The 13,039-nt window shown below is 41.5% G+C and overlaps 1 protein-coding gene across 1 annotated transcript; it reads left to right on the forward strand.

Annotated features, from left to right (window-relative positions):
• Positions 1–823: 823 nt before the first annotated feature.
• On the forward strand, positions 824–9,777 carry CCDC43 (coiled-coil domain containing 43). The gene is made up of 5 exons (XM_066363953.1): positions 824–1,090; positions 3,005–3,092; positions 4,615–4,750; positions 5,443–5,501; positions 8,216–9,777. Exons 1-5 carry the CDS (start codon positions 887–889, stop codon positions 8,401–8,403), a joined length of 675 nt encoding a protein of 224 aa, XP_066220050.1. The 5' UTR covers positions 824–886; the 3' UTR covers positions 8,404–9,777.
• The last annotated feature ends 3,262 nt before the right edge of the window (positions 9,778–13,039 follow it).

The following is a 13,039-nucleotide window of genomic DNA, read 5'->3' on the forward strand; positions in this document are numbered from 1 at the left end:
GGTTCCCTGTTGTGTGACTCTCTGTAAGTTTCCTTATCTTCAATACGTGGACAATAAAAGCATCTCCTCACAGGGTTGTTAGAAGGATTACAAGACATAATGCATCACAAGCTCTTAGCCCCGTGCCTGGCAAAGGATAAAGAAGTCCCAAAGATATTCTCGTGTAAGTGTTGATGACTAAGTGAAAGAAATTACTTGAGGTTGCCTGCTTGTGTCGGGTTCTGCGTTAACTACACCATACATGCAGAGAAGCAATCACAACACTCTGGCGTGGTCTTTTTTTTTTTTTTTTTCTTTTCTTTCATTTTTCTGAAACAGGAAACAGGGAAAGACAGTCAGACAGACTCCCGCATGCGCCCGACCGGGATCCACCCGGCACGCCCACCAGGGGCGACGCTCTGCCCACCAGGGGGCGATTCTGGCGTGCCTGATACTGAGTACTGCTAGGGGAGGAGCTTGGAAAGGTGGGTATTCCAGACAATCAGCAGGCTCCGCTTGAAAGCTGTGTGGGAGTGTGCACCAAAGGGCAGCTCCAGGAGGTAGGCCGAAAAGTTGGAATCGAAGTTGAGTTTCAGTCTTCTTCACTTATTCGTCGCGTGACTTCGGCCAAGTTACTGAACCTCTTTGAACTTCCCCAACTGTAAAAAAGTTTTTAAGAATATTCACCTGCTAGGGTTCTTGAGAGACACGTGACCTTGCGTACACCAACACACGCTCTATTTAAAAGTCACAAAACACCAAAGTGAGTCACTACAGATTTATGGGGTTCTGTGCCCGACGCGCTGGGGCGTGGGTTTCCTCTCTGAGCATGCGCAGTGAGTACGCGGCGCGGCCCGTCAGGCACTGCGGTAGGCGCCCGAGGGGCTGGCAGGACCCTTACCCCAAGATGGCGGCGCCCAGTGAAGTGGACTCAACTACCTCCGGAGAAGGCTATAGGGAGGGCAACGGCTTTGGATTGTGGCTAGATGGACGGTTGGAGGCACTGGGAGTGGACCGAGCTGTTTACGGCGCCTATATCCTGGGTGTTCTGCAGGAAGAGGAGGAAGAAGAGAAATTGGATGCTCTGCAGGGTATTCTCTCTGCTTTCCTGGTGAGAAGCCCGGACTCATTTCTTTAGCCTTTTGCCAGCGTCTCAGTACTTTGTATCTCTTTTCCTTTACCCAGTGTCCCAGAGGATTATTGGTTTCACCTGGGAGAGGGGTAATCTTTTGAGTTCTGGGCCGTGGGAAGGGGGGTTTGCTCCCCATCTAGGGTTTGGGGAACCAGGAAGGTTGTAGCTGCATAGAGAGAAATGGCTTTCCCTTATTTCTTGGGGCAAGGCTCTCTGGGATGCCTGTGGATGAGTATTGTTAGGAAAGTGTTCAAATGTCTAAATGAGAGTTTTATCATAGACGTCTAACGACCAATTTCATCCCCATCAGTTGACAGTTTTCAGAGGAGGGAATAAAATGCTCTGAGATGTTTGTATTTTTAAGAGGCAGTGCCCAGGGTTGTCCCATGACAAAAACCTCTCGGTTCCTATTTTGGAGGTAGGGATCCAAAAAAAGTTTAGCTAGTGGTAAGGGTCTTTTGTGCTAGCCAGAACTGAAGGAAATATTGTGCTTTATCTTTTAAGTACTTACAAATGCAGAAATTGTTGTGTGTGTAAGTGTAGTGGGGGAGTAGGAGTAGGAATAAGAGATCAGAATTTTAAAGAAGAAAGATAAACCTGGCACTTAGCTCAGAAATGTGTACTTTAAGTTGTGTTCAAGTAGTAACTCACCAAATTGTCTGCTTTTCCTGATAATTTCTGGTGCCTTTATCTCCACTAACACTTGACGAAAAGGCAGTTTCTTGGTTGGGCACATGGTTGAAATATAAAACCAGTGCAGCTGTCCCAGGATCTCCTGGCAAAGGCCCTCAGAACATGCTCTGGTAAAATTGACCTATATTTGGGAAAGCCTTAACACAGCTTGTGATACAGCTCATAAATTCAGTGAAAATGCAAAATAGGGGAATAAATTCTCTTGGATTCTGACATTGTAGGTTTTAGAAGTAAAGAGTAGGAGACAACCAATTTAAGTTAGTTCTTATTTCCAGCTGGGAAGTTTCTAAATACTCTATGAAAAAGAAGTTGAAGTAATTCAGGTACTAACTGGTACCAATTCTTTGACCTTTTTTTTTTTTTTTCATGGCATTATTTGCAGCTGTGTCTGCTGATACAGGCATGAATTTGCCTAAACTGTAAAGAGTCTCTTGGCATGAAAGGGATAAACCTTGGAGAAGGTACCGAGTTAAGTATATTAGCCAAAGAAGATTTTACAGAGGAGGAGGGTTTTGACTTAGGTAACAGGTTTTTGCTTCCAAAGAATGAGGAAGCCCAACCGGCGATGGTGCAGTGGATACAGAGCATCAACCTGAGACGTTGAAGTCCCAGGTTTGGAACCCTGTGGTCGCTTGAGCATGGGCTCATTTGGCTTGAGCATGGGCTCATCTAGCTTGAGCGCAGGGTTGCAGGCTTGAGCGTGGGACCATACACATGATCCCCACAGTCACTGACTTGAGCCCAAAGGCTGCTGGCTTGAATCCCAAGGTCGCTGGCTTAAGCAAGGGGTCACTGTCTCAGCTGGAGCCCCCGGAGTCAAGGCACGGATGAGGAGCAATCAGTGAACAACAAAAGTGATGCAACTACAAGTTGATGCTTCTCATCTCTCTCCCTCCTGTTTCTCTGTCTCTGTCTCTCTTGCTGAAAAATAACTGGGGAAGACTGCCCTGAGTGGGTGGGAATCCTTTCCCCCAGATCTTGGCAGGATAGAGTGGGAGCTCTTGACCTACCAGGTGTAGATTCTGGGATTCACACATAGAATTGCTTCTGTGTCCAAGCCTCAGAAGAGAAACACTGTGATCTGTGCCTCCGAAACTCTTCTCATGGTTTCTTCTTATTACCAGCTGTGCCCTCAGATAGACTTTGTTCAGGTTGAGGGCTCTCTAAGAAATTAATTAATTGGTCTACTTCTCCAACCAGGAAGAAGATTCTCTCCTTAACATCTGCAAAGAGATTGTGGAACGATGGTCAGAAACTCAGAATATTGTCACCAAAGTGAAAAAAGAAGGTAGAGTTGGAGTTCTGATATCTAACCTCCGTTGCCTTTTCCAATAACCTTTACTATACAGCTGTCAGGGTAAACATTTTAGTTTCCTCTATTGAATACTCATTTTCCCTAAGATAATTTAAACTGGCGAACACCCAGAAGCTTTAACATTTCAACTGAATATTGGTTTCCTTTTCCCTATTCTCCTTTTCCACTTCAGGTGACCACAGTTATCTTTCATTGTGGTTTTTCCTTTTTTTAAAAAATTCTCTTCCCACTGCCCCTTTTAGATTTACATTGCAGGTCTAGGGTCAACTATATTTTCCCACCTCTCACCTTTATTATATTCTCATTTCATAACACAAAGTGTGATTGGTCTTTTGCTTTATTCAGCTAAACCCTTCCCCCTTTAAAATGAAAGAGAAGTGAGTGAATATACGTACTCATCATTATGATGCAAAAAACTCAAATCATTAAAGCCAAACTTGAGTATCTATTTTAAACTATCTAAACTGGTAGTTCTCAGTCTTGGATATGTTTTAGTATCACTTGATTTACTTTTTAAAATGCTGGTGCCTGGCCCTGGCCAGTTAGCTCAGTCAGTTAAGAGCATCGTCCTGAAACACCAAGGTTGTGGGTTCAATTCCTGGTCAGGGCACACACGGAAAGCAACCAAAAAATGCACAGGTGAGTGGAACAACAGATGCTTCCCTTCCCCCTCCCCTCGCTCTCCCTTCCTCTCTCTGTCTTTCTAAAAGTCAGTAAAAATTAAGTCCTGGCTGGATAGCTTAGTTGGTTGGAGCATTGTCTCGGAGCACGGAGGTTGCTGGTTCCATTCCCTGCTCAGGGCACATACAGGAGCAGCTGATGTTCCTGTCTCTCTCTCTCTCCACCTCTCTCTCAAAAAAAAAAAAAAAAAAAAGAAAAGAAAAATGCTAGTGCCTGGGTTACACCATCGACCAATTCTATAAACATCTTTGGAGTTGAGGCCCAAGTATCAGTATTTTTTTAAATGCTCCTCCAGATGATTCTAATGTGCAAACAGGTGTGAGAACCACTACTTGACCCTGTTGCCTCCTTCTTTGAGAATGGAAAACTTAATGGTTGATTTTACTTTAAAATAACCTAAGAATTTTACCTGGCATAAGTACTAACATGAAAAGGACCAGCTTAAGTTGATTTTAGATTCCTTCTTAGGTTTCTGGGTTGAGAGGGGAGAAAGTTGCATGTTTGGAGGTTTAATATTCTGCAGTTCTAATGCAGTGTTCAAACTCTTTTTTTAAAGCAAGCGGAACTTCAATATATAAGACAAGTAAAAAGCAAGGCTGCACTGGTTGAAGACAGAAATAAGACCTAAAGCCTGGCCTGCATGGCCTTTCCTTGCCTTTTTCATGGGCGTCTCCTTTGAACTGGGCTCTAAAGAGTCAGCAGATGCCGTTGCCTTGACTCCAAGCAGTGCCTAGGTGGACTAGTGGTTCGGTGAGCTTGTTTTTTTCTCATGTACAACCTTGGTGTCCCTGTCTCCCCTTCCACCACCTCCCAGATGAGGTACAGGCCATTGCTACTCTAATTGAGAAACAGGCACAGATTGTGGTGAAGCCCAGGATGGTGTCAGAAGAGGAGAAGCAGAGAAAAGCTGCCCTCCTGGCCCAGTATGCTGATGTAACAGATGAAGAAGAATATCCTTTTCGGAGTCTCAGCACCATTTCCCTGAGGCTCAAGCCAGAAGAGTTTGCTGGTTTCCAGTGAGCTTTGGGAAGTTGCCAATCCTCCTCTGTAGATTAATTTTCTCTAAAATGGCAGTGATCTGTGGCCCTTTGTGGGTGTGAGGAATGAAGTTGGAATAGTTGATACTGGACTTACATTTTTCAACACATAATCAATTATGTTCTTGAAGACTCATTTCATGGGCTAGAAAAGAGTGTTTTGAGCAGTGGTTCTCTGGAGGACTTGTTAAAACAGATTGCTGGGCTCTACCTCCCAGAGCTGCTGTTTTAGTAGGTTTAGGATGAGGCCCAAGAATGTGCATTTCTAACAAGTTCTCAGGGAGTTCTGGAAACCACACTTTAAGAACCACTGTTTTAGAGGTCATCGTGCCACCCTCTGGCTTCCAGGTAATGTGGCAGTTCACCCAGACCAGCTTTAATTTCTTTTCAGCCTCCAAGAGATAACAGATTTTACAGAAGCTCTGAACAATTGTCCCCAAGTTGAGACTTCTGAAGATAACTCTCCTGGTTTTACTACCATGTCCTGACAGTGTCCTTCCTTTCATTGTGCTTTTTCTACCCATCAGTTTATTGAATGTTTTCTGATCCTGGGTTGGGATGCACTAATCTTTGTTTTCCATCCAACCTTCCTTAACATCACTTACTGAAGCAGATGAGAAGGATGACTCAGGTGCCACCACAATGAACATGGGTTCTGACAAATGTATCCTTCTCTGTGTCCATCCCCATGTGCTTTTCTCCACTGAATCTTCTTGAGGGTCAGTTTTTATTTTGCTGTCATTGCTGGGAGCAGGTAGAGGACTACCTCCAGGAACTCGTGTCAGGCCAGCATTGGGAGGCCCATTTCAGGACAGCCCTAAGTGGTCAGTTTAGCAAGAACTTTTCCCAAAGAAGACATAATTATATGTACTTTGAAGTGGTAGGTTAGAGGAGGGATTTCTAAGGGAACATAAGTATCTGTACTCTCTGCTTATGGCACTGGGTTTCCCAGCACTGTGGAAGCAATTAAAATAATATTGAAGTTTTGGTCTTTGTCTTCAGAGACCTTATAATTTGTTGGAAAGAGAACACAAACACCAAATACATTTTGTTTCTTCTTTTCCAAGTTGAGAGGAAGGTAGATATAGAGATAGACTCCTGCATGAGCCCCAACCGGGATTCACCCGGCAACCCCCATCTGGGGCTGATGCTCTGCCCATCAAGGGGCCATGCTTGCAACTGGGTTATTTTTAGCACCTGAGGCAGAGCTTCCACAGAACCATCTTCAGCATCCAGGTCTAACGCACTCAAACCAATTGACCCATGGCTGTTGGAAGGGGAGTGGGGGGTAGGGAAGCAGATGGTTGCTTCTCCTGTGTGCCCTGACCAGAAATCGAACCCAGGACATCCACATACCGGGCCAACACTTCCACTGAGCCAACTGGCCAGGGTACGAAATACTTTTTAACTAAAAGTAGTATTGACAGATGAAACATATGTGCTAAGGAAAGTCCCTTCCAACAGAATCACTTATGAGAAGCTTCCCAGGGAAAGTGGATTTAGAAATTCCCCTTCAAAAAGTGAGAACTGTGGTGGATTATTGGGGGGAGGGGTATTTTAGGGACACATTTAAAGCACTGAAGCAGAAAAAAGTTATGTTTTAAGAATAGGAGCTTGTCAGGGGGAGGGGGGTGCACAAAGAAAACTAGATAGAAGGTGACGGAGGACAATCTGACTTTGGGTGATGGGTATGCAACATAATTGAATGACAAGATAACCTGAACATGTTTTCTTTGAATATATGTACCCTGATTTATTGATGTCACCCATTAAAATTAATAAAAATTAAAAAAAAAAAGGAGCTTGTCTGGTAATAACAGGTTATGGTTTTGTGTTTGTTTTGGGGTTTTTTAGAGAGAGATGAGAAGCATCAACTTGTAGTTGCAGCACTTGAGCTGTTCATTGATTGCTTCTCATATGTGCCTTGACTGGGGGGCTCTAGCCGAGCCAGTGACCCCTTGCTCAAGCCAGTGACCATGGGATTATGTCTGTGAGCCTCATGCTCAAGCCAGCAACCCTGGGGTTTTGAACCTGGGACCTCAGCATCCCAGGTCGACACTCGATTCACTGTGCCACCACCAGTGAGGCAACAGGTTATATTTTCTAAAGTAATAAGAAATGGGGTAAAATTTTGGGTATTTTCTAACTGGCTAAACTTACTATTTTATAAATTCAGAGTTTGTAGTTAGTAGAACATGATTTTACTAAAGCTATAGTGGTCTAGGAAAACAATTGATATAGTAAGATTAAACAACTTATTTAACTCATTTCAAGCATTTTAATAGTACCAAGTACAAAGAAATCTTGCCACTTATATTAATACTCTGTTCACTAAAACTAGCATAGATATTCCAATATTCTACCACTGAATGATATAAGTACTCATTCTAGAATGAAATTTTATTTTTATAAAATATTTATATTTAGTTAAGTCTGAATGAGATTTTTATTCTGAGGGTTAGTTTTTTTTAAATTTTTTTATTTTTCTTAAGTGAGAAGTGGGGAGGCAGAGACAGCTCTGTGTGCGCCCCGACCAGGATCCACCCAGCAAGCACCTACTGGGGGATGCTCTGCCCATCTGGGGCTGTTGCTGCATTGCTTGGCAACTGAGCTATTTTAAGCTCCTCAGGCGAGGTCATGGAGCCATCTTCAGTGCTCAGGGCCAACTTGCTCCAACTGACCCATGGTTGTGGGAGAGGAAGAGAGAGACAGAGAGAGAGAGAAGGGAGAGGGGGAGCAGTAGAGAAGAGCAGATGGGCGCTTCTCCTGTGTGCCCTGACCAGGAATCGAACCCATGACATCCACACACTGGGCCAACGCTCTACCACTGAGCAACCAGCCAGGGCCTCTGAAAGTTAGTTTTAACTTGTGTAATGATAAATTTTAGGATTTCCCATTAGACCAAAGATAAACATAAGGATTTTTAAAAAACTAGGGATAGAGAATATTCAAGATTCAGCATGTAGAGAGGGGACAGCAAGAATGAAGAAAGATAGCCTGACCAGGCGGTGGCGCAGTGGATAGAGCATCAGATTGGGACGTACAGGACCCAGGTTTGAAACCCTGAGGTCACCAGCTTGAGCGCGAGCTCATCTGGTTTGAGGAAGGCTCACCAGTTTGGGTCCAAGGTTGCTGGCTCGAGCAAGGGGTCACTCAGGTCTGCTGTAGCCCCTGGTCAAGACACATGAAAAAGCAATCAATGAACAACTAACTGCCACAACAAAGAATTGATGCTTTTCATCTCTTTCCCTTCCTGTCTGTCTTTCTCTGTTTCTCTCTCTGTCTTTGTCACCAAAAAAAAAAAAAAAAAAAAAAAGAGAGAGAGCAGTAACTAGGACTGCATAACCTCTGCTCTGTTCCCTTAACAAGTCATTATAGTTCTCTTCCGAAATACCAACGTGGAAGATGTCCTCAATGCCCGAAAACTGGAACGAGACTCGCTTCGGGATGAATCCCAAAGGAAGAAGGAACAGGACAAGCTGCAGAGGGAGAGGGACAAACTAGCCAAGCAGGAGCGCAAGGAAAAGGAAAAGAAAAGGACACAAAGAGGGGAACGAAAGCGATAACCTTGGTCAACTCTCTTTCTCTTCATGAACTGATCAAAGGAAGAACCAGTTGTGTACATGTGTATTTAAGAGAAATGAGAGAACAGTGCAAAGTGGTTTCCCAAGGCATTTCCCCTCATGTTTACATGGTCAAAAGGAAAATCACAAACACTTCTAATTACAAAATGTGCCATGTGTCTGTGGTGTGGGTAATCAGATTGTTGCAATTGATATCAATACCAAAGATCTGGAATGGGGGCAACCTTTATATTTTCGAACTGAAGTCTTGTGCTTTTGGCCACTTTCAAAAGTCTTCCTGCACCTTGGATAAACAGCAGGAATATTCAGAAAGCTGACAATTATGGTTTTTATCCTGAAAGAGCAGAATTGTGACTGCCTCTTCCCTGAGATGAAATATGGGAGCGTAAATTGCTTCAGAATACTCTTCACCTCTAAATGTATTGTTTTCAGACTCAAATAGAAAGCTAATGAAGAGCCCTACCTGGATCCAGATTTTATGTGATAAGGTACAACAAACTAGGAGAATAAGAAGAAACTATTTGATGGATGTACTAGATTTGAGATTTATTATTTTAAAGTTTGGCCTATGGGAGGAACAGAAGTATCTTTTTAAGTAGAGATAGTTACATTTTTCCTATCTAGGTTGTGATATTAGGAAGGATGTGTCAGTATTACATTGTAAGGATTACATTGTTAGCTAGATCCCTCTGATTGCCAGTAGAGATTTTAACCCTGGCTTGCCCTAAAACATATGATTATACAGACCTGCTAATTACAGGTTTAGGGAAACTGGAGGAAGAAACACTGGAAATCTCTGCTAACACAAAGGTATTTAAGAATGTACATAGTAGGCGCTCAACAAATTAATTGAATGAGTGAATGGGAAAATTGCTTGGGAGAGTCAAAAGGGGGCAGGAACTCTCCATTTCTACTTTTGTCACAAGCTGCATTCAATTTTAAGGCCTTTCTCTTCTTCAGGGAGTAAGACTGTCAAGAAGCCTGAAGAGAGCAATTTCTCTGACAAGACAAAGTAGATATTTTATACCAGGGGTCAGCAAATTACTGTCTGCAGTACAAATTGGGCCCAGTCTGTTTTCGTATGGTGCAAGCTAAAAGTAGATTTTATGTTTTTAAAAGGGTTGTTAAAAAAAATACATGAGAGACCTTTTGTGGCTTGTAAAGCCTAAAATATTTATTATCTGGCCCTTGGGAGAAAAAGTTTGCTGACCTCTGTTTTATACCATTAAGATTAACTAAAGTTTTTATCTTTGTGCAGAGGTAAAAAGAAGCATGGTTAAGGAAAAGATGTGTTACCACTATACACTCCTATAACCGTGGCATTGGCAAAATTTAAATAAACTTTATTTAAATCAGTGTCTTATGATTTATTCTGGTTCTGTCCAGTTACCTATGGGAATGAACTCTGTGTGGATAGTCACTTAGGAATGTGTTAAATTTTACTTTATACTTTGTTTTGCTTAGTTCAAATAATCCCTTCTATCAGAACTTCCTGAAATCCGTAAATTCTCTACCTCAGTTTTCCTTTCTGTAAGGCTGGGTATTAGGAGATCAGAAAGGTTACCTTGTTTTTTGGAAACTCAGTAAATTGGCTTTGAAGTCCTTTCAAGTACTGTTGGAGTCTTAGAGCTTTATGTGGCAGTGGCAATAGGCTGTGCCTACAGATAACATGAGAGAGTCTATTTTAATAAATCTTATTTTGGATATGGTTTACACTTTAGGCCACATTTGGGATTTCAGTCATAACATTAATTCCCAACCCTCTAAAATAGGGGTCAGGAACCTATGGCTCGCGAGCCAGATGTGGCTCTTCTGATGGCTGCATCTGGCTTGCAGACAAATTTTTAATAAAAAAAATAACAAAAATATAAAACATTCTCATGTATTACAATCCATTTCCTACCGCTCATGTTCATGGTTGCGGGTGGCTGGAGCCAATCACAGCTGTCCTCTGGGACAACATAAATTTTTATTGGATAATGCATAACGTACACAGGTCGTTGTATGGCTCTCATGGAATTACATTTTAAAATATGTGGCGTTCATGGTTCTCTCAGCCAAAAAGGTTCCCGACCCCTGCTCTAAAACTTTACAGTAGCAGATTATTCAAATGGGAACAACACTGACTGATATAATTCAAAATAGTTTTCAACTACCCATGAAGTGCTTTTTGTATTATTTTAAAAAAAATTTAGCCTAGCGTGCGGAGGACCCGGGTTCGATTCCCGGCCAGGGCACACAGGAGAAGCGCCCATTTGCTTCTCCACCCCTCCGCCGCGCTTTCCTCTCTGTCTCTTTCTTCCCCTCCCGCAGCCAAGGCTCCATTGGAGCAAAGATGGCCTGGGCGCTGGGGATGGCTCTGTGGCCTCTGCCTCAGGCGCTAGAGTGGCTCTGGTCGCAACATGGCGACGCCCAGGATGGGCAGAGCATCGCCCCCTGGTGGGCAGAGCGTCGCCCCTGGTGGGCGTGCCGGGTGGATCCCGGTCGGGCGCATGCGGGAGTCTGTCTGACTGTCTCTCCCTGTTTCCAGCTTCAGAAAAATGAAAGAAAAAAAAAAAAATTTAGTATGCTAAATTCCTTTAGGTTAGAAATGATGGGAGCATCAGTATTAGCAGTTTTCACTACAAGTCGTGTGATATTTATAATGTTCATAGGTTGTATTTCTAAAGTACAATACCTAAGAACCATCCATTAGGGTGTACCAAAGAAAGGGATAAGCAACTAATTTGAGAATTACTTATAGGGTGACAACGACATTTCAGAGAATTTCTGGGTTTGGTTTTTGTTAATGGACTAGTGTTTCATTTTCATTTCTGAACAGTCATGTAAAAGATTCCCCAGAGTTTTTACCCTAGTTTGCCTGGATCAGCATAAAGACAGAGCAAAAATTTTACCTTTGAAGGAGGTAAGGTTAGATCCAAGGATATCTAAATGGCATTGGTTTATCTACTAACATTACTTCTGTGTAAATAGTAATGTAATTTAAAACAGCACCAGTTTTAATCAGTTAAATGAAATTTGATTGGCTTTCTGACATGAGTGACTTTTTTTTTTTTTTTTCAGAGAGAGAGAGGGATAGACAGGGACAGACAGACAGGAACAGAGAGATGAGAAGCATCAATCATTAGTTTTTTGTTGCGCCTTGACCGCGGGCCTTCAGCAGACCGAGTAACCCCTTGCTCAAGCCAGTGACCTTGGGTCCAAGCTGGTGAGCTTTTGCTCAAACCAGATGAGCCTGCACTCAAGCTGGCAACCTTGGGGTCTCGAACCTGGGTCCTCGGCATTCCAGTCCGACACTCTATCCACTGTGCCACTGCCTGGTCAGGCCATGAGTGACTCTTAAGGTTAGAAACTAATACAGACGTAAAAAATAAAACCAATTATTTTCAACAAAAATAATTTATTTTTTTCTTGAGACTACATTAGTACAATATTTGTTTTTATAACATTCAACATGTCTTATGTCAAACTTAACCACTTTCTATGTAGTGACTGTAGTGGGGTGATCTATTTTATTTGACTACCTTCAATGTAATTCATTTGGTAGTTTTAAGGCATATCAGTGATCAAAATGTTTCTCCCCACAGTTACTCCTGAATTCTCAATCAGTTTCTTCCGCACATCATCTAAAGAAAATTTATGTGGTGTGATTAACACTCTCTTTTTATACCAGGATTTCTAAAACTAGGAAAAACACCAACATTTAAAACATCAGTGTTTCTAGTCAAGGATAGTTCAATTAAATTTCATCAGTACATTATATCATAGTTTAACTTATGCAAGAAATGTTAAAACCCAAGGTCTTCTGAGTCACATAATATCAACATTTCATATTAATGAATAAATTACTTGGGTTCCATACAAAGATATTAAGTGATGAGAAACAGAAAAAGCCAAGCTTTCAAGAGCTCTTTTAAAAAAAAATACAGAAGCAAACTAATGAATACAACTACACAAAATATACACTAACCAATTGCAAACTAAAGATTAACCTTAAAAAAGTACATTTTAAAACATCGTGATACCCTCATAAAAGGCAGCAAACTAAGGGTATTAAAACAATAGTCATTATTTTAATTACCGTGCGTCAAAGCTAAAAGACCCAGATAAAGGAAATGTTTGTTTCGATTCAATTTAAATACTTTAAAATTGGAAATATTTAATAATTGATAGTATAATTAATTTTTAAGAATATACACAAATGATTTGAACAGGTTTTATATTCAGTAACTTGCATGGTTTTTACACTGGCACTTTTATCACTAATTTAGGAGAATCAGATGCTTATTTCCCTCCATATACTTAGGCATTAAGATTTCAAATTAATGTTTTAAATATTAAAATTTTACATGAATATTAGGTTCATTCTGTTTTCCTTTGTTTCCTATGTATTATCCAGTTTTGTAAGGAAAACACTTTTATCACAATCAAAACTTGTCTTGGTTACTAGACTGTAATCATTAATTGGGTTACAGTCATTTAGATTCATTATTTGGAATTATACTTACTATTAAAGACAGACCTAAATGAAACTTATCTTCTAGAATAATTTCACACTTGCATTTACCTGCACTGCAGAATGTGTTTAAGCAATATTTTAGCTGTTAGGAAATTTTAA

Source organism: Saccopteryx leptura, chromosome 2, assembly GCF_036850995.1.
Source record: "Saccopteryx leptura isolate mSacLep1 chromosome 2, mSacLep1_pri_phased_curated, whole genome shotgun sequence".
Lineage (NCBI taxonomy): Eukaryota > Metazoa > Chordata > Mammalia > Chiroptera > Emballonuridae > Saccopteryx > Saccopteryx leptura.